General features: G+C 32.6%; 1 protein-coding gene across 8 annotated transcripts in view; it reads left to right on the top strand.

Annotated features, from left to right (window-relative positions):
- PHF14 (PHD finger protein 14) overlaps nucleotides 1-22,905 on the top strand; it is a 175,300-nt gene that overhangs the window by 97,014 nt on the left and 55,381 nt on the right. For 4 of the 8 annotated variants that reach the window (XM_033088431.1, XM_033088430.1, XM_033088438.1 and 1 more), the window contains exon 17: nucleotides 14,432-14,549. In XM_033088431.1, coding sequence (XP_032944322.1) covers nucleotides 14,432-14,549 — 118 coding nt within the window. Of the gene's footprint in view, nucleotides 1-2,900; nucleotides 2,943-5,460; nucleotides 7,893-13,639; nucleotides 13,670-14,431; nucleotides 14,550-22,905 lie in introns of those variants that run through there. The other 4 variants (XM_033088439.1, XM_033088437.1, XM_033088440.1 and 1 more) reach the window with 3 other exon arrangements.

Below are 22,905 nucleotides of genomic sequence, written 5' to 3'. Positions count from 1 at the left end.
GTGTAAGTGCATGCGCGAGGGAGTATATGGGAATCTTTTGTATGAGGTTGGACAATTAAGTTCTTGAACTCATCCTAGAAAAAGTGCTACATACCACATTGCTAAGTTTCACTTAGGTCACTTTTGAAGTACTCCCCTTGGGAAGCTATGTACCGACACCAGTGCCTAGTCCACCCTCCAAAGCAATTCAGGAACTCTTTCTGGAATGGCCATCAGAGCTGTGGTCGTATTACCCTTAATGTCCTGAATGTCATCAAAACTTCTTCCTTTCAACATTTCCCTTATATTCAGGTAAAGAAAGAAGTCATTGAGGGCCAGTTCAGGTGAGTAGGGAGGGTGTTCCAGTTATTTGTTTACTGGCTAAAAACTCCCTCACAGACAGTGCCCTGTGAGCTGGTGCATTGTTGTGATGCAAGAGCCGTGAATTGGTGAAAAGTTCAGGTCGTGTAACTTTTTCATACAGCCTTTTCAGCACTTCCAAATAGTAAACCGGGTTAACTGTTTGTCCAGTGGTACAAATTCATCATGAATAAGCCCTCTGATATTAAAAAAGGTTAGCAACATAGTTGTAACAAGTTTGCGAATTTAATTGTCAGACCTCATATATTTGCTCAGTTTTTCTGTAAATCTAAAACTGTTTTTAAAGCAGCCTTAACAAATTTGAAGGCAATTAAGTGGAAATTTTTATGTGTATTTTTTAAATTTTCTTCATATATTTACTTTTTCATATAATTTTAATGATTTGTTTAAAATGTTAAAAATATATAGCTGTTGTGTATTATTTGAAAACAAAGTATCAGTATAATATGGGAACAATTTTCCATCATAACATTTCTTGGTAAACATTCCCTCCCTTTCCCATTCTTGTGGCTTCCTGAGACCTTTTTCAAGTCGCACTGTTCTCTACTAGTTACTCTGTACGCCTAATTTCCTCTTGCCTCCTTTCTGTGCTTCTCACTTCTGATCAGCAATCCTTGGATCTCAGGCTGTTTGCCTTGACTCTCCTCATTTTTATTGCTAATTTATAACTGTGTTCTGTAGCTCTAATATATCTCAATTCCCCAACCTTCTGAGTCTTTCTCAAGCCCTATAAAATGGCCTACATCTGAACTCCAATCAGTGTGGAAAGTCTACCAGTATCCTCTCTAATACTGAGAATAGGCCGTATGTCCTGCTTCTTCATTCTCCATTAGACCCTGCTGTTCTTTACTCTCCAAATACCATTATTTCAAGGCTATCTTGAACATTTACTGAGTAATATAGGGTAACAGGGCTCACAGCACAGTACAGTCTAAAATTTAAAATTGAATGCTTTATATCACTGTGCTTAGAAGTTACTTGGCCATCCCTAACACCAACAATGCTACTTTTTTGCCTTAGATCTGGCTTTATAAAAAACAATGATCAGTGATTTAAGTTAATGTTTTTAGACCTAAAATGATATTGTGTTATACATCATGAAGAGAGATTTTAAAGAGGAAATTAGAAAATAAATTGGGTCTTGTGAAAAGTTACTTAAGAATGCTTTTCTATTAGTACAAATTGGGCAAGAGATGTTTAATTTTCAAAATATTTGTATTTGTGTAATGAAGATAGCCCAGCTACCACTGATTTTTTTCTTATTCAGGTGGTATTCTGATAAAATTTAGATTTAAAAGAAAATGTTTATTCAGTATGTATGTGTGTGTATATACACATATACACACATATATATACACATATATACACATATATATATATATCTATTTATATTTATAATTCAGTTTATTTGATGATTTTGTTAGACGTGTGGAATGGCTAACCAGCCTCCCATATTTAGTATTTAATGTATGACATTCTTTGACTTTCAAAATCTCTATTGAAACACTAAACCTTTAAGTAACTTTGTAGGATTCATAAATGTGTTTTATGTTATGTGTTAATGTTTGAATTTTTAAATTTTCTTTTTTTAAATAAATGCATTATTGACAAGTAAGTCTTATGTAAAGAAAACAGAAGCCTGAACATAAGTGTGCATTAATTACATAGTGAAGTGTGGTATTTCTGGAGTATGCAATTTTAGAGTAGTAAACATCATAATTTCAAGCACATATAGCAATGAAATATTTCTCATTTCACTCATTTATTTTTCAGTAAAAGTTACTTGTGTAATTTTTAACTTATTTTCCATTGCAGTGTGTTAATATTATTAACTTATACAGAAGGGATTATCTGTTACCTTTTCAATTGTTTGGAAAGATTGGGACTGTAGCCACAGTTCTGCTGCGGGATAGATGAATGACCTTGAATCAAGTAACCGCTAAAGTCCTTTTCTCATCTATGAAATAAGGGCATCAACCTTAGTTTTTTCTCAAATTTGGTAACTTTTGAAATTCAGAGATGCCAAAACAAACACTATACTGTCCTGAAAAGGCTCTCCCAATCTGTTATCCCACCATTCATTCATCTGACACTTGAATCATCTGCCCAGTATCACTCCTGAGCGACAAGGGAAAGAGATTCTGCTGGGAATAGAAGTGTGTGAGCAACATTTTCCCTCCTGAGTCAGTTTCTCCAAGTGTGCTGAGAGGTCTCTCAATAACTTCAATCCTCGGAGTCTTACAAAACGAGTATAATCCAGCTTCTAGTATTAGAAACCAACTATAGTAAGTCCTCACTTAATGTCGTGGGTAGGCTGTGCGACTTTAAGTGAAAATGAAACCAATTTTACCATAGGCTGACTGATAACCAACAAGAGTTCAGTTCCTACTTCATCTTAACGTTCTAACTGAACTATGGGTAATGAAACAACATTACTCAAAATTGTATTTTGTTTGCTGATCTTTCTTTTGTTTAATCAAACATCCTTTTTCCTCTGTTCCTCCTATAACAAGGTTTTGATTTGTATTATTTTTGTATAGTTTTGGACATATGAAATGGACACAACAATAATGAAGTTAAAGGTAAAATGAATTTGAAAATAAGATTGGATATATATTTTGGAGTTGATGATAGATTTTGATATCTAGGTAATAATGTATAAGAATCTCATATTTTTAACATTTGTAATTGAACCCCAGAAAAATGTTATTTCAAAGTCTTCATTGACTGCAAATTAAGATACTGCTAATGTTACGTGCATACTATGTCTGAGACTCAATGCTCTGCTACCTAAAGGATTTATCTCATTCAGTTTTTACAATAGTCCCATAAGGTATGCACATCTCCGTTTTGGAGATTAGGTAACTGAGGTACAGAGACACTAAGCATCATGAAATAGAAATTATTCCAATTATAAATTGAAATTATACTACATAAATTAGGTATGTATTAGAATACACTTTCTTCCCTTCCAGTAAACACTACTCCAGTGTTTGATAAATCTACTGTTCTTCATATTAGTTCCTGAGATTTATAGAGTGCTTATTATAGGCTAGTTAATGTGCTATTGCTTACTGTATTTTCTCTCAAGTAATCCTCATGGCAACCCTATAAGGAGACACTGATTTTATCCCGATTTTATGGGTGAGGAAACTGAAAATTGTCCAAGATCACACTAGAAAGCGGTGGAATTAGAGTTGAGTGTAGGCAGCCTTGCCTGCGTAGCTCATGCTCTGAAAGTCACACTGCCTCACCAACGACACTGCTGTAGCGTTTTTAACTTTGTTGGAGCAAAAGGAGTAGATGCTTCTTCTTGGCAGGCAATTCCAACTATACAAGATACAGGCTACTTGTGCATACATCAAGGAAGCCCTTTGAAAATAATTAATTCCTTTTTATCCACATTAACTTGCAGGTAAGCTTATTAGGTTCATATGGAATCAAGACAAGGCCAAAACTTGATCTCTAGCCAAGACAAGTCATATTGCTTACTCTGGCTTTAAGAGAGATTTGGAATATTAAGTGATATTTTAGCATGGAGGAATACTAGCAGTAGCTTTTTAGTATTTTTCCAAGTTAAACTTCAACTTGGATTTAATGGGGTTTAAAGCAGATTTCCATACCTAATAATGTATCTACATTCATATTCATGTCAAAGTTAAATACAAATACATGTTTTGTGTTGTCTGCTAGTCTCCATCATTTGTGCATGTCATTAAGAGTTCATTTCATTTCTATGATAAATGGTGTGGGTGCTTCCTCTCACATTATGCTTATGTAGTAGTGCTGGTAGACTAAGCACTTCTCAGAATATCAGATTCAGAATGCGCTTAAAGCTCTTCACTTAAGAGACTGAAGCACTGAGAAAAGTTAGCTTATGTGACTATTCAACAAGGGAATCCAGCTCTATTTCTCATGTGTTGATAAGTACATTTCTCTGAAAACTTTCACATTATATTCTTTTTTCCTGTACAATTTTGTTTTTGCTTTCTTTGGAGGTTATTCATTCAGTTTGGCATGGTAGCTCTTCTCAGTAATGCTTTATTTGTCTGTGATTGTGCCTCTTTTCACTTTCTTTTTTCTCAATGGAACTTAGAAGCATTAAACACATCTCTCTAATAGTTAAATATTAATACGAACATTTTTTCTACGGTGTGTGACTACTTGGCAATTTCACCTCATCTATACAGATATAAATATCTAAAGGAAATGATAATTTTCTATGTTTACCATAGTCAGAAAAATATTCTAATTACTTAGTAAGCTCCTAAAATTTCTCCTCCAAAAATAAAGGGACAAAGGTAGCAAATGAATATGTGTCAATAGGGAAATAAGTACAAGAAACATTCCAGAAAGTTTTGAGAAATAAATGCAAGTGAATGACTTGAATATTTGGCTAAAATTAGTGCGTTTATAATCAATGCCCAGATATTTACAGTGAAGTGTATTCTCTGTCATTTTTGTTGCACAATCCATTCAAAAAGCTAGTTAGGGATATACTTTTCACAAGTGCAACCAAACATTTTGAGTGTAGTTTTTAAAAAAGGAAGGCAGTAGACACAGGGGATAAGAATCATTTGGAGATTTCCTTGCTGAGACTATTCTGTAGTCAAGCAGAACCAGCCCTGCACATACCTATACAATAGGTGTGCTTGTTAGCTGTGCTTGTTTGCAGCACAGTACCATGCTTTCTCAAGCATTGTTAAGTTGCCATATTTGATGAAAAAAAGTAGCAAAGTGCTCTTTTTCAAAACATGTATTAATCAAAAAATACATGGTTTCTTCTGTAAATACAAACCTTTTATCATTTTTATATTTTCTTTTTGTTTTAGTAGGATAGATTTGTTATTTTGACAACAAAACGTTTTAATAATACAAGAGGAGGCAACTCAATCTTTCAAATGAAAAAATAGTTCAATTTAAACCAGTAAGAACCTACACAAGATCGTGACTTCTAGGTTTAGGGTATCTATCTCTTTGGACCAGATCATATGTTATTTGAATCTACTGTGGTATTGTTAGTATGTTTCGTAAGACACAGTGCAGAGCTGCTATGATCTTTAAATGTTAATGTTCTTTTCTTATCACTTTACTGTGTAGATACCCTTCATGAGACCCAACTCTGCCACAGCTCATCCTCGGAGGCAATCCTGGAAACCTCTTTTATAAGTGTGATTTAAAAAATGTGGATAACACTCTCAATAGAGTACATAAAGTAAAGGAGAACAGCTATCTTGTCTTTCCCATAAGCTTATCACTGCAAAAAGTTGCCTTTGCTTGTCAGGTTTGGATAGAATGTAATTGATTGGTTTGTTACTTGGACTGACAAGGCACTTAATTTGCCTGTGTGGATTTTTTTCTATTTTTTTTTCCTTCTACTTTTTTTTTTTTTGCACTAATCAGAAACATTTGATATGTGCATTGTTGAAAAATACTAGATAATGTCTTTTCAGAATTGTCCTATTAAGTAATGTTTTCCCTCTTGCTTCTTTGGCAAATGATGATATACTACAGTGTTTGGACTTACTGAAGAGTTACAGAAGCCTATGGGACTTAAATGCAATGTACTGTACTACTCAGTGTTATTGAACAATACCAGTAACAAACAAGAAAGACAATGCATTCCACTAGTCTGCTATTCTGTTTCATCCAACTTAATACATATATTCATATATGAAATGCTGCATTAGGAAACAACTATATACTCTTATATTAAACATTAATTCTCTTTATAATATTTAGCGAAAGTGAAAGACTTGTAAAGTGTATTATGTCATTGTAGTTTTGACTCATTAGTCCAAGTGTGAAAGCACTAATATTACTAGCATGAAATCTTTACAACTTCAGATTTTAAGCTCATAACTAAGAGTATATCTGTGTTGATCTCTAGATCTTTTTTAAGTAATGCCCAAATTTATACAGCTTTTATTGATTTAATATAAACTTTCTGTGTTCAATATGATTTTATTTTTCTTGACCTTAAGTACGAGGTTATGAAATGAGGGCAATACAAAGCTTATTGACCATACAACCTGCCAGCTGAAAGATCTTCATCAACATCCGTATCTTTCCAGAGGTTTACAGAATTAAAATTTGATCTTCAAGCTTTAATGATCCAGTTTTAAGTCAACTACAGAAATATGTTGAATATTTCATCACTCCATCTTGAACTGACTTAGAAGAGACTCTTTGCTGAAATTGAAATGCACATTTACATGTAAACTGTCAACTTGTTTCTTGGAATTTCCTGATTTATAAATGTGGTTTTGGACATCTTTTCAGGTATAGTGGCAATTGAAAATAGTTTAAACTTTAGGAATAGAGTAGGTAATGTTATAATCCAAAGCAAGTGTAAATATAAAGTTGCTGTATGCTCGTAATCTATAGTTATAGTAAGGAACCATATTATTGGATGTTTAACAAAATAATATGTAATGTATATAAAATATGTATAAACTGAGATTATTGATTTATTGGAGGAAAAATTTTAATAACCTGTAGCAAAACTAGTAGGCTTTCTTTTAAGGATAAGAAAGGACTCATTATTTATCACTACATAAGTTGAAGAAAAAGTTGGCAGTTTTTCCTACTGCTGAACTCCAGCTGATTTTAAGAAAAATTACAGACTGTCATTTTCTTAAAAGAATGTGCTAATGCATTAGGCCCTGGCCCTCCTTTGATATATGGTGAAAATTACTAGTGGTCATTTTATTTTAGATTTTTTGAGAAGTTATTAAGTCTTGTGGTTTTGGTGTCACTATTAATCAAAATCCTTTCCACTCTGGTTCTCATTAGAATACTACATCATCATCATTCTCCATCTTGCAGTCTTCAGTGGTAGATAACGCTATTCTGTATTTGATGCTAGGCCTAAGAATCTTTGTCATACATCACAAATATAAACTGCATAATTCATTAGGTTATTGGTCCTAGAAACATGTATTTAGAATGGGAGAACTTTTGAAGGAAGTAAAAAAAACACTTTCTCCTGATAATCTCCTAAACGCCCTCATATTTCCACAGTATAAAAAAACTTTTTTTTCCTTAGTTGGTCCAGTTGCTATTTAAAGGAGACATTAATGTGTATTTAAGTAAGTACACACTAAATGGTTCATATTTCAGACATGTGTAAGAGAAAATGGCGCAACAGGTAAATGATGGCTATTTGTCACATAACAGGAAAAGGATAAAACAATAAAATATCAGGAAGGAAATTAAATGACTGAAATACAAGAAGAATGAAATGGTCGTATACAGTGGTGTTTCCAAACTTTACAGTGTATCAGAATCAGAGGAAGGATTTGTTAAAATGCATATTGCTACCTTATTCCCTTCGGATATTCCTTCTCCTCACTTTACTCCCTCCTCCTAGCTCCCATCAGTTTCTGATTCATGGACCTGGGATGAGGCCTGGAATTTTGCATTTCTAACAAGTGTCCAAATGATGCTGTACTGCTGCCCGGGGACACCACTTTGAGAACCATTTGTTGTGTTGTGGTTGACGTTAATTGATTGAATGTTGCTTTCATCTCCTCAAAAAGGCCCTTACATTTTCAAATATATTTGTTTTTACATAAAAGAATTTATGGTAGTTTATCTGCACATACAATATAATTTCTTTATTTTCATGAATTCAGTTAAACAAATGTTTATTTGATTTTACACCTATTACGGGGACAGCAGTATTTTAGATTCAGAAATGAAATCAAGAAACTTAGGTAGTCTTTGTTCATAATTCACTAACTGCTTTGTTAAAAAAAGATTTGACATTAGGATTGTGCCTGAACATGAAAATATTATTCAGCTTTTATCCATCTTAAGTTTAGAAAAGATGTTTATATATAATTTATCCTTGTTATTCATGTGTTTCTTCAATACTTACCTGATCTTACATTTATGATATTAAAAATAGATTGCTGAACATAAATAATAAGAATATTCACACCCATTGTCCTATTTCCCTGGCTTTACATCCTACTACTTAATGAAACCGCTCTCTTTTTAAATGCTGAATGTTCATTATTTGACAAAACTCAGCACCACTGTTTTACTTGATTCACAATATGGGAATATTTTATGAATATATCCCCAAAACCTATTCAAGGAATTCAGAAGGATTCTCTGAAGCAGAGTGGAATATTATAATAACATTATTAACTTTGTTTTCTGAAATTGTTTTTGACAACTGAAACTTGGGTAAGACTCAGCTTTAGAGTTGGGTGCCATATGAAGGCAGAAATTTTTTCTACAATCTGAGCTAGCACTTTGTAAATTTACATAATACTAAAGATTGTGATTAAAAATATTTCGGAGATGGATATGTATTTCAAATACATTCTTTGTAAAAGTGCAGGCCTCTTTCTCCCACTGCTCGATCTAAGACTTTCTGCAGGCCTGCTGATAAGACTCACTGCTGTTCAGGTACAGAAGATATAATGAAATTGGATGCTCCTGCTGGGCTTTGTAAATAAAATGAGATTGACCCCTAGCCATTATCTCATTTATCTGATTTACATTGTAAAATCAAGATCTACACTATTGATGAGAGCATAATTAGTTAATTATGAACAGGGAAATACAGAGTTATGTGGGGCTTGAGCACAGCAGGTTGTACTGCTGAGAAATTTCCAAGGGCATGAGCAGATGGAGATCAGTTTATTAAAGAACAAAGCAGACGTGTTTCAAGTATGGAAATATCTAATCATTCTCTCTTGCTGTGAAGAGCTACTTGACCTTATTGTGTATTTTTATATGAATTATTTTGTTTCATTTTTTTTGTTTCACTTTTGATCTTGTAAACTGGCTTCTGCAAATGTAGCTAACTGCAGTGATCCCATTATTTAAGTGATTATTAAATATGAATTTGGATTTCAATAATTATCCATATATTTTTTCAAATCAATATACTTCGTGTGTAAAAAATACTTTTGTCTTTATTACCACTCATCCATTAATTACTTCCTGTGATAAGTATCTATGGTGGCATTAATGAAAATAGGTTTAAGATCTCCACATTACTCTTATATTTGTGAAATATGATATGAAGACATTTTCAAATTATTTTGTATAGAAAATGCTTATAAAGGGGTTTGCACTAAAACTTGTAAAATACAAGAAATAAAATAGGTCTTTATTGATAATAAATGTTATTATAATATTGGTAGAATGCAGACTTTTGTGCACGTTTGTATTATTTTAGAAGTGTTTTAACTCATGGGCTACAGTCCTGCATTTTCTCCATTTGTAAGAAGTGACTAATTGAAATAATTAGCCACTGTTCAATGAAAGAATTATCACTACTGGTTAATAGATGTGTGTAAGTGTTTAGGCTGCTAATGAGATTTTATTTAAGTAATGTTAATATTCAAGACCAATTCTTTTGCTTTTGTATAACATTTTTACATACAAATGATGGAAAAGTAAGAAAATCCAACTCATGAATTCTCTTGATACTTAGGTTTTCTTTTTCTTTTTTTTTTTTGAAGTAAACAAGTGTAATAGTATATATTTTTAGAGTCAGTTTTTATTTTCTCTCTATAGACTCGGAAGGGACCTTAACAAAATGTTGCACTTACATTAAAGATAGCTATGATTACTGATCAACTTGATCATAAAAAATGTACCTCCCTTTCCAAATTCTATGTCGAGGATTTCTCTTCTTCAAGTTTAGTATCACCTGGCTATAAATTACATGCATAGAAGGTACACTTAATTATTTCAGTTAGTTTAAAAAGTAGTTATTTAATGTACTCTCCTAGTGACATTATCAGTTGGAAATTAGGGGAGCTAAAGAAACCTCTTGGAACACTGGCATTTAGCCTGTCTCTTAGGCACAGGAGGAAATAAATCAGTTGTTTCTTATTTATTTGTATGTGTATTCTCGGTAATCAGGTAAACATGACTGATTGCTCATTATATGGATCATAGGACATATAGACATAAATCATTTTCTTCCTCTTCTTTGTCTAGGATGCTATACTTAACCATATGCTAAGTAAGTATTTTAAATACATATAGAACTACGTTTATTTGCTCACTGCATTTTGTTAAATCAATGTCTAAAAGACTATATATACAGCTACTTTATTATTTACATCTGTATCTATTATGAATCTGATGGCTAGGAAATTGTATTTAGTAAGAAATGAATTGAACCATCAATTTCCTTTTATCTCATAAATAGGATTCATTTTATCTCATTTAAAATTGTAATTTTAGAGTGCCCTGTAGTGTTAATGTGTACAGTATTTATTAGATGTTCAAAGCATATTTCCTTAAACATCCAGTTTGCATTTTATTAAACATTTCATAGTGTTTCTTTATAGCTTAGTTTTATATTATCTTTTAATAGTTTAAGACATTACCTCCCTATTTATGTGGTATTGGTGTATTACAATAGTCTGTTTTTATTATATAGACATTTGTGTTATTTAATAAAGTATATTGTGTTATATCACTATGCTTTTGTGGGTCAATGACTGACTGCTTTTGCAAAAGATTTTTAAAACATTTTATTCCCTATTTATTTTGATAAATATGTAGTATATCATGTGCTGCAGTTATGTTTTTCCAAGTATATGTAAGAAGTAGAGGTAGAGACCATACATAATAATTTGGTCAATAGCTAACTGCACGCTAATTCAGCTTTTAGATAGCAGAATGATTGCAGACCTGTATGAGTTTCTGATTTTTGAGGTTTTAGAATGGACTAAATTTGTAACATAGCCAGAATTTTTTGGCTGACAAAATTTGCTAAAGTTTACAAAATGTATGCTTGTGCGTGAAATAAGCAATCCACTATTTTTACCATCTATATTGTTCTTCCATTTCTAGGATTCTTAATGGTACCTCTTACATTTGTCTATAGTATATTAATTCTTGCAAATTGTGCTTGAGTTCCCCTGTGTTATTCAGGATATTTTTGTTACCAGCACATAAAGATTTATTCAATTCAGTATTCTAGTGTAGAAACAACCAGATTTTTTTCCACCACATGGAAATAATTTTAGCTATTTCTAGAAAGAGCTTACATTTTTATATGTTTATTAACAGAGCTACTGATTTCAAGATTTATTTCTTTTTGTTTTTGCTCTCCTGAATTTTGGCAGTGCCTAAGTATATTAACTACTCCTTTTTGCCATTTAGTCTTGGAGTTTTTATTTACTGGTGAGTGAGCTGTAACTTGAGAGAACTCCCTTACCACCTCTAATTCCAACAAGCAAATTCTTCCTTTCCTCTGGGACCTATCACAAATACATTAGAGTAACACATGTAAACCAACTCATTCTAAAAGGTTTCATTATTGAAGGAATCAGTAAGGATTAGGTCACTTCCAAATGGCTTATACTTCAACATTATATGCTAAGAAACCTAGCATATAAAATTTTCTTTTCGCTTTTGCATTTATTCTTGAGCTGAAAGATAACTTGATTCTACAGTTAATTGAAATCAGCTAGAAATTGGAACTGTAGCAAACTTATGTTTAGTTTATAAGCTGGAAATTCATAGATATACCAACAAGAATCACCTGCATACATGAAAGTGAGAAATAGTGAATTATGATTCACCTTTATATTGACGTCATGGTGTTTGACTCGACTTATACTCTAGAAATCTTAATTTGCAAGTGACTATGACACAGTCAAAGTAAATGTGCAGTAATGTTATAATTTGATATAAACTAGGAAAACATTAATACCATAACTCTTCACCTATCAAGCGCCCAGATTATTGGCAATCTGAACTGTGAAGAACATAGCCCGAAAACCTGAAGTTAAGCAAAAGAGACTATAATTAACCTAAATTGATTCCATCTGCTTAACTCAGTAGACGTTCTCATTTTCATGTCTTTTTACTGTCACTTTGCATATTCTTAACAAGTTTAGTGATCTGGTTTTTGAATCCATAACAAATTATTGTTGGGGAAATGCTGCTTAAACAAATACACTGCCACTATCAGAAAGTTGTGACTGATAATTTCCAAGCAAGTTAGAACTCTGACAATGTGTAAGAGTTGAATACTGTAATTTCAAACAGAACAGCAGATTGATGGTACTCACTCCAAACACAAAAGGCTGACACACTGTTAGACACAGAGTAACATATGTTACTTGTATTCATGACCCTGAGATGATAAAAATAGAGTAATTTATACTTGCTGTATTTTCCTGAGGAAGTAAAGAATGTGGTTCTTTCAAAAATTTCTATCAAAATGATTGAAATGTTAATTTTCAAGCTTGAAGAAATCTTCCCTCAGCTATCTAGAAATCTCAGCCTCATAAACTCTGAAATGCTTACACTCTGAAGGTTCCTATAACCATCCACATGTTTAATGTAACTGAAATTTTAACTATTGAAAGGTAAATAAGTTGAATTGAGAAGAAAAAACAAAATTGTGTGGGCTAACCATTTAGTCTCTTTATCTTACAGTTGATGTTAGCTATATATTATCTATTGTTTTTTCTTAATGTCAGAACAACAGGTATTTAAACATTTTAACTGCTTTTAAATATAATTTGGGGTAGTTTATTTATGATATTGGCATAGTAAATAAAGTACTGTTATTCTTATTTGATATATCCCCCCATACTAGAATTATCGTAGTTAACATTTTTTTCCAAGTCTGTGTCTTGAGTCTAAAAGATTTTTGGAAAAGTACATAAGTTTATTTAGTTCGTAAGGAGAAGTTGTAGAGGAAGAGATGCATAAACTTATGATATATAACTGTGTTTTAAACTTCTTTTACCTGAATAACTTAGCTAAGTTGCTAACTTCTCTGAAACTCTTGATTCCTAAAATGGGCCTTTGGGAGACAGGGTTTTGTAGCATGATATCAAATTTTTAGTATAGTATAAATGTACATTTGTAGTCCCCTTTATTGTGATGGTTTTTAAAATTTAATTGTTTTTGTGTGTTGTTTATAACAATAGCTCCTTCCACCTTTTTTTCTAATAAAGGTTACTGAGTAGTAATTAACACTATATTCAAGTAATATATGTCCTGTAATTTTTTTCCTTGCTTTCTTAGTTGTGGATTTCTCAACTTTTAAAGTTTTTGAATCAGTAAGAGAAACAATATATAGAGAGAATCTGACTGATTGGTTTGGAGAAAGTATTATTTTTTTTAACTTAAAAAAAGAATACAAGAAAATGAGGAATATCATTCTATAAGATATATACATCTTTGTTATTTGTTGTTAAATTTTGGTCTTGTTATTCCAAATGATGCAAAATTCTTTTTATAAGACACTGAAATAATACAGATCTCTCTTCATTGTCAGCAGGATGAGATTGTCTGAAACGAAGAATAGGTATGATAGTTTTCTTAGCTTTTGTACATCATAGGTGGCAAAGACACTATCAAAACATTTAATAATAAGCTTTAAAATGTACTAGGAGGTCCTTTGAAAAAACAAATGTACTGAGAAAAAGTGACAGGTAAAATTTGAGAAAATTTGTATTTGAGAAAATTAATATCTAATTCTTAGAATGGTTTTTCTTTGCTATACGTTGTGTTAGCATGCTGTAAACATTGGAAAGTTTATTTCTAATCTAACTTAAATTGGAGAGAGTGTATAGAATTGATTACAGATTAGTGTATGTAGCCTAGTGGAATTCTTTAGAGTTCTAAAAAATTTTAAACAATCACAATGTATTAGAATAAATTCATAATCTTGAATTATATGTATCTTATATTATTAAATGTCTTTAAATTATCTAATAGGCAAATGATTAATTCTTGAAGTTCAAAATTGAAATAGCCGTGTTTGTTAGTTTAGAACGTATATAGCTATACACATACATTCATTCATATGCTCTTAACATTTCTACTATCAAAGTGTCCTGAGTGATACTTTTTTGTTTGTTGATTTTATTTTTGTATTTTGTTTTTCCTAAAACATTTATTTCAGGTTTAGATTGTTTTTGTCGTAAACACTAACTTAATAATCTTGTGAGCTAAAGGTAGAATTACAGTGTTAAAGTTGAAATGTGCAATAGTTTGCTATTTGTCTTTGGAAACGATGGTTTTTAAAAAAATATTTAGATATACCATAAATCTGTTTACCCTGCAGGTGTGATGAATGCAGACTGTGTTACCATTTTGGCTGTTTGGATCCTCCTTTGAAAAAGTCTCCTAAACAAACAGGCTATGGATGGATATGTCAGGAGTGTGATTCTTCATCTTCTAAGGTAAGGGGGGGAAAGCCTATAAGCAAAGGTGTTGTTTCCCTTCATTTTGATAGCTTTTCTATATCATATCACCAACTTCCCAACTTTAAAGGTAATTGGAATATGAAGGACCCACATTTTAATATGTACTTTAAAAATATATTGCCATGATGATTTTATTGCTTTTATGTTAAAGAATAAACAGCTCTACTAAATTATATAAATTTCCTATATGAAATATTTTAGCTGTTTTTTGTATTCTGTGTTACTGTAGCATATTAAATAGTGTTCTAGGAGCCAAAGAAAAGTCGCCCTTTGCTAATTTAACACACTTAGGGAATAAGGATTAGCAGGGGAACTCTGACTTGAGTCATAAGAAAGTTGTTTTGGAAAAAAAAAATATATATATATATGTGTACATATATGGTAATATTAATATGAATAAATATTAACCAAAAGAAAACCCAAAATAAACCCAATTTTGTTTTGTAGTTGACTCAACATAAATAAGTATAATGTGAATGTTTCTGTTCTCTTTTTCCAATGAAAAATTAAATTTAATATAATAGTTAAGCTGAAAGTCAAGAAAACATAATTTTCTTGAATATTTGTATTACATCAATTCTGGTTTGCTCACTTTTGAAGACTTCCATTCCTGACCAGCAGGTAGTAAATTTCTAAAGTAAAAATAAAAGTAAAAAAAAAAGTAAAAAAACAAAGAAAAGTAAAGTTTTCTTTTGAAAGATGTTTGCTAGTATGGACCCCAAGAAGAAAACATTGCTAGATAATGTCATACTTTATAATTTCAGTGAATTGCTGCAGAGCTTTTAAATTAAGAAAGCAGTATATTACTAACATCGGAGTCGAGAAAATTAATATCATCTTAGGGCCTGAAAGAAACCCAGAATGAAAGTTAATGTATTTTGTCCTTTATTTTCCTCTTTTTGCTTTGGTGGACTGTTGTTACATGTTAGGTAATAATGGGTATATTTGCCATGTTCATATATTTCAGTGGTATGAAAAGATAAAACAGTTATTGCCCGAAGAAAGGAAGTGAGTCAGTTGCCAATAAATTTAGGTGGGGGGAAGTGAATGTACAATTGTTATAGCCGTAAAACATATATCCAGCTTTCTTTCTCTATGGTAGTCAGGATTATTAAATCCAAGAAGTCATAACTTTTACTATAAAAATATGACACCCTAATAAGGAATTATTTCTTTTGCGAAGAATTTTAGATAATACAAGGTGAGGATATATAGTTGAATATGTGCTTGAAAATGCATTGCACTTTACACAATATTTAACTGTAAACCTAGTCTCCAAATTTTGCCTACCAGGTGAAAGTCTAAAATATTGCCATGTATACTCTCAGCAGCATAATGTATTTATACATGACTGTCTTTCAAGTAATTGCCTTTTAGCTGTGGCTTTATGAGGGCAAAAATGTTCTGTCAGTAATCCTTCCTATTAATTTTATAGAAATTCCACAAAAGTTTAACAAGATTCATCATATTTATATCTATAATTTTGTTTTAGCACATGAAAGATTTACCCAAATGTAGATTTAATAATATTGATTTAATAACAATTTACTTAAAAATAGAATAGCTGTTTCTAAAAAACAAAAAAAATTGAGCTATAATTGACTATAACATTATATTACTTTTAAGTGTACAACATAATGATTCAATATTTGTAGACAGAAAGACTTTTTATTCTACCCAAATCCATAAAGTATGGAACGATAAGACTTTCTTTGCCTTATCAGCCCCTGATAAACCTAGGCAGTCATTTTAGGTTTCATGAAAAATGACTGATTACATGGACATAGATATATACAGATACATGTGTATACATGCAAACACAAACCTACACACATGCTGTCGCTGTCCAGCACAACACAGGAAGTGAGCGAAGGAGAAGGGGTGGCGGCGAAGGGTTAAGAAAGTAAGAAACAGAAATCAAGAAAGTTATGAAACGGGCCAAGGGCCTCACAGCCTCAAAGGACTGAGAGCCCTGAATGGGGCCATACTGTGGCTTTTATTGATGCACACACAAGAAAGCAACATTGGTTTCTCCAAGGTGTGTGAATTTTACACATTATACTAACAAACTGATTTGAACTAACTACCCATGCCTGCAAGCAGCTCAACCACCAATTTCAGGATGTACCTCCCCAAGAGACTAAACCTTTATGCTGAAACTTACTGAAATGGATAGATGGAGAACTGATGTTATTATACCATTGAATCTCTTCCCAAGCAGGTTGTAGGAAGGAATGCAGCCACAAAGGCAGAAGCTCTCCTTAACCGGGGGAAGGTGGGGGTCTATCAACCCCGTGGGTTCTCATGTTGGTCCCCACTCAACTGTGCCTGGCTTGAGTTGTTCCTCCCCCCCAACCCCCCGGGGAATCTTACTCTCATTGGCTGACCAGCCATCCTCCGGGGCCAAACAGGGAGACATAGGGTGTAAGCACAAAGGTGAAGCAAAGTCTCTGAAAGGATTAGTCGCACAGACTGTCCTTTCTTTAGGGGTAGGTACGAGGAGACAGACGGGTAGGCTGCTGCGTGACAACATAGGAGTACAAAATCACGGAAACCCACATGCACAAAACATACCTTCTCTCATAGGCTACGCTTGACTAGGCTACTCTTTGACTAAGGCAGCAGCTAACCAGACAGTGAACTTTGTTTATTTTCAGTGGAGCTAGTTCATTGCTGTCACCATGAATGACTTGTTTTTTTCTTTGTCAGTCTTTACCATGTTGTGAAAACACTATTGCTAATGAATGCTGTATGCCTGGAAAAGCAATGTATTTCATTCCTCTTCCTCCACCTCACCTATCTCTTATTTTTCTTCCATCTCCACTTCCATCTACCTGGAGTAGATGGAAGCCCAATACCTGGATGCATTCAAGCCTTCTCCATCCTTGTACCATATAGAAAATCACTTCCTGAGTCCTGTAAAAGTTTTCCTTAAATGTTTCTCCAGTCTGTTCTTTGCTCCTTTTCTCCACTGCTACTGCCTTAATTCAGTGCCTTACTTTTTCCTCATTCTATCTAGTTCCTCCTATTTTAATATGAAGATACCTATATAGGTCTGCCAGACTCGTGTCCCCTATTACCCATTCCCTTCACTAGAAGCCTCTAAAATGAAGTGTTTGTACCCCAGCAGATAGAGAAGATGACTAATGAAATCAACTTGCTTCTGTATAACATCCCATTTTAATTTCTGTGTCTGTTTTATAATGTAAATAATATGTTAATGCTGTAGAACAGGTACATAATTTCACACATATGTACTTATGTTAAGGTGCATTGTTAAATATTTTTAGTACTGGGGTACATAAAAAATATTTAGAGACCATAGTCCTATCCTGCTACTTGAATAATCTTTCTCAAGGTATATTTGGCACACCTCAGCTTTACATCTGTCAGTGTCTTTCCACTCTCCTACATATAAAAAAAAAAAATACAACCAAAAAGAAAAAAACCAGGAAATTAACATTGATACATTATTATCCTTAGACTTCATTCAAATTTTGCCATTTGTCCCAGTAATGTTCTTGATAGCAAAAGGATCCAGTATAGAACCATTTGCTGTATTTAGTTTTCATGTTTCCTTAGTTTTTAATCTGGACAGTCCCTTAGTCATTTTTTTGACTTTGACCTTGCCACTTTTGAAGATTATAGGGCAGTTATTTTGTAAAATGTCTCTCACTTTGCATTTTTCTGAACTTTTCTTGTGGTTTGATTCATTTTGTGCATCATTGATAAAAATAACACAGATGTGATGAGTATGCATTCTATCAGGTGACACATAATTTCAGTTTGAACCATGTATAATGTTAAATTTAATCACTTGACTAAGGAGTTATCGGCCAGTCTTCTCCATTCTCTTCCCCTTTCTAATTAATAAGGACTTTGTGGGGAAGAACCTTGCAACCATGTAAACATCCTATTCCACATCAAACTTTCATTTTCAGTTTTATTCAATGGGTTATATTGCTTACTATCATTATTTATTTTGATACTCTAATTGTCCTAAATTTGTTCAATAGGAATTACTTTAGGCTGGCTTCTGCCACTTCAAGTTGGCATCTGTGGCCTTCTGACATGATCCCAGCAATCTTTGAGTATTTCCTACTAAAGATGTTCCAGGCTCAACTTGTAGTTTCCATTCTCCTCCCTGCTCTTGGAACCAGCTGTTTCTCCAAGGAACTCTGGTTCCTTTTAGTGGAGAATTGTCTTTAGAAACTACTAGCTGTGCTTATTGTTACTGGGATGTTGCTCCTCCTAGGTCTTCTCTGCAGGCAATGCCAAGGAGTAGGTATATGTCCAGGCACACCTCCTTTTATGGCACTTCGCTTTATTGCACTTCACAAATACTGTGTGTTTTACAAATTGAAGGTTTGTGCCAACCCTACACCTACAAATGGTGTCTGTTGGCACCATTTTTCCAATAGCATTTGCTCACTTTGTGTCACATTTTGGTAAGGTACATATGTATATACATTGTTTTTTTAAGAAATAATGCTATTTCACACTTAATAAACTACAGTGTAGTGTGAACATAACTTTTGTATGCACTGGGAAACTGAAAAAATTCATGTGACTCCATTTATTGTGATATCTCTTTATTGAGGTAGTCTGGAACTGAACCTGCAATATCTCCGAAGTCTGCCTGTATTATTCATATACATACACATATTTCTGTGTCTTTATAGATGTTGGAATCCATTCTAGTTTTCTACCTTTGCCTGTTGGTAACTCCCTGACAGAAAACTGGCTCCTGTTATCCTTAATATATATTCTTGTATGATTAATCCTCTGATATAAAACTAATCTCTTTCACCCTCTACCTCCAATCTACATGGATACCTACTTTGCTGAACATAACTTGATGGTTTTTAGACTGAATTGTTTAGGAAGGAGAGAGAGGGAATGAGGGTGATGGACATTTATATTTTTTTACAAGCTCCTCACATTATTTTAATGATCAATCAAGAATAAGAACCACTATTTTGCGTATTTTATGAATTCTTCAGTTATGACAAAAGTTTTTAAGCTAAAAATTAACTTTTAGAATTTTAAAACAAATACACACAATGCATATGACCCAAATCAAACTTTAACTGACACTTTAAAATTATGATATATACTCTGCTATAAAATATAAGGTAGACTTATTTTTTAAAATAAAGTTCACATTTCACTATTCACTCTTTTTCTAGGGTATTGATATACATTTCAACAATCTCTGCCAGCTGAAACACCCAGACTTATTTTGACATGGTCAATGAACATGTGTAAATATTTCTTTTTAAAGTGCTTCATCCAAGTCATCTATATTCACAAATGCCACTGAGAATATAAATATACATCATATATTTTACAGTGACTATGCCAGTTATGATTTTAGTTTTTCATCCTTGTTTAAACTCTGATTTGTGTAATGCCATAGAGTGTACATGACAGGTCATTATGAGTTGTCTTAGCTTGGAGACCTCTAAGGGGTTCACTCTTACTTGGTCTTTCTAGTACACTACTCTCTTTGAGCCTTAACTAAGTTAAATTCATGTGCATAGAAATCACATCTAAATCCCATGGAAGATTCTCTGGAACTACATATACGTATGTCAGCTGAGGCAAGTGGTACTTTTTGATAATCATTTGTATCAGAAATCCCTGAGTAGGGGAAGTACGATTTTATTTTCATTTTTTTATTTTCTAAATTTTCTGCATTGAGCAACTTAAATTCTACAATCAATATACTTAGGTCGAAATGACATGTATAAATATTTTCAAGTAAAATATTCATTGAGAATTTTGCCTAAGAACTGAACAGAACAATCTCTCCAAGGAATATCTTGCCACAATATATTGAAGAAGCACATTTAACTGACCTGGTAATATTGGAAATTGAATGTCTGAATTTTATGTATTATGAAGATTTATGAAAAATATAAAATTAAAATGAGTTGTCCTTTAAGGGTCTTTTAAATTTGAAACACATAACTGACTCATAAAAAAGGACTTTTTAATATTTTAAGTATTCATTTGGCCTCGGGGGTTTTATCTGACATTAGGTTAAATTTTAAATTTCTGAATTTAGCACAGTTGACAGAGAAGTCATTTTCAGGTAGAACTTACACTTCTTAACCGTCTAATTCAGTATTCTTCTAGCACTGGAATGACAAGGATTAGACTTTACAACAGTGTACTTTATTAAGCTTTTCTGAGTATTGATTTGCCTTTTATTGATACAGGTATGTAAAAGTCTGGAGAATAGTTGTTTATACAGTATCCTACAACAGAACCCCTAGAACAAATCTATTGTGGTTGGTAGACCTACTAAAAGTCCAAGAATTAAAACTGTGCTGTGGTTATCCTTGATGATGGCTACAGTTAAATATTTAAACTTGAGATTTCCCATTTGCTAGTGTGTGGGATAAAGCCCACAAACCTCCAGTTGATCTTCCACCTTATCTAGACCAAATTCAAGGTGTTGCCAGTTACTCTAGCATTTTCCCTGGCAGGCAAAATGATATGTGTATCTTTTAAGCCCTTAGTTTCTAATTAAGTGCTGTACTTTCTGAGTAGTAACAATGATTTGTGATTCAATAAAGAGTAATAGCCATTAACAATTCCACTAATTATACTTGATACTGTGCTTTTTTTTTTTAAAGCAGAGTGTGTTATTTGTTTGAACTGAACATTTATGTACTGAACTGAACTTACTGTTTATTTGTCATTATTCCCTACTCAAAGAGGTTGTTCATTTGATTGCCCTGTACATGTTTCTGAAACCTATCCCTAGGTAATATTTTTATCAAATAACGATTTTCAGCAAAAAAAGATTGTTTATGGTTATTCTTTATAATAGCGTTGGAATCTATGCTGATTTATTTAGTTCTATAACCTAAGATAATTTTCATGGGGACTGCGTAATACACATTAAGCATATTGGTATATACTTCAGTAAGTCATGGTCAGCTATTCCTTAAGAATCTTTTTGAAAATATGATTTCTCTCCTCCAGGTAAAGTTTATCAATGTTTATGATATACATTTTAATGTATTTCAGCATCATATTCACAGAGAAAGAAAATGATTGGAATCTCTAAAATTAGACAAATGTTTTCTATGTTAATCATTTGCAAAATTAAAAACTAAATTACTTTTTAAGTTACACTTACTACAAACTGGAAAAACCAAGCCATTATTTAATTTAGATGGCATGCGAGCATGCTGTGGCATACCATATGAGATGAGAAACTGAATCAGAGCTGAGATAATTTATCAAAGTACAGCAGAGTGCCATGTATAGGGATGTCTTCCAGAACTCACCAACATCATACTATCCTTTAGTTTTAAAATCGTTTTGTTTTTTATGTTTTTATTTATTTTTTATTCAGGAGAAAAAAGGTCCCCTACTAAAAATTAAGCTGAAAGATAGTTCATTACAGCTTTTAAAAAGTTAGTCAGAATATTTTTACATTATTAACCCAGAATTTGAAATATTAAAGTTGGGATTCATAATATACGAATGTAAAAACTCAGAAGGAATATAGAATATGTTGATTATATAAACTTGTTATTCCAGCATTTATATATAATGTGAGTCTGAGAGACATTGTTCATTACAAAGGGAAAGTCCTAGCCCATTTTCAGAGTTGTGAAAGTAAGCTGTGAAGGCTCACATCCTAGCTTCAAAAAAGAGAGATTCATGTGTCCTAGATATAGATACAGTTAGATAGTTTATTCCTTCTAATTTATTAAACATTTAGTTTCGTAGAATTACTTACCTATTAACAAACTGTCTTTCTCACCTATACATTGTGGTTTAAGAAGTACCCTTTTGCCTACCACTAAGATAGACTTCAAATCTAAGCTAGAAAACTCAAAGCATGAGCTTTCGTAGTTAAATGGAATTGAATTCTAAAATCAAATGTATTTAAGCAGTCTAATCTGGATGTTTGAATAGACACGTTAGCAAAATTGAAAAGAAATGATAGATTAGGGGTTGGAGACATAGTGAACGTCTGTTATGCCATGTTACTTACATTTTAACATATTCATTTTTTGACATTTCTGAAATTAGGATGAATGTCTCCAAGTAGTTTATGCCTTATAAGTGGTGATATTTTTCCATAAAAAATTTGCCATTAAATTTATGGTGTTTCCTATAAGTCGAGGGACTGTAGAGTCATTTAAAACATAGAGTGTTAAAGTGTGCAATGTGATGTAGAGGAAAGAGCTTTACGGGCTTTGAAAAGAAATAAACTGGGTTCAGATAGGAACTGTTACCATGTGTGTGACCTTCAGCAAGTTGCTTCACTTTGTTGTGTTTCAGGTGGTTCATTTGTGAACAGTTT

This window comes from Rhinolophus ferrumequinum, chromosome 20, assembly GCF_004115265.2.
Source record: "Rhinolophus ferrumequinum isolate MPI-CBG mRhiFer1 chromosome 20, mRhiFer1_v1.p, whole genome shotgun sequence".
Lineage (NCBI taxonomy): Eukaryota > Metazoa > Chordata > Mammalia > Chiroptera > Rhinolophidae > Rhinolophus > Rhinolophus ferrumequinum.
Note: the sequence above shows the minus strand (reverse complement) of the source record. Positions and strands in the feature narration are given on the sequence as shown.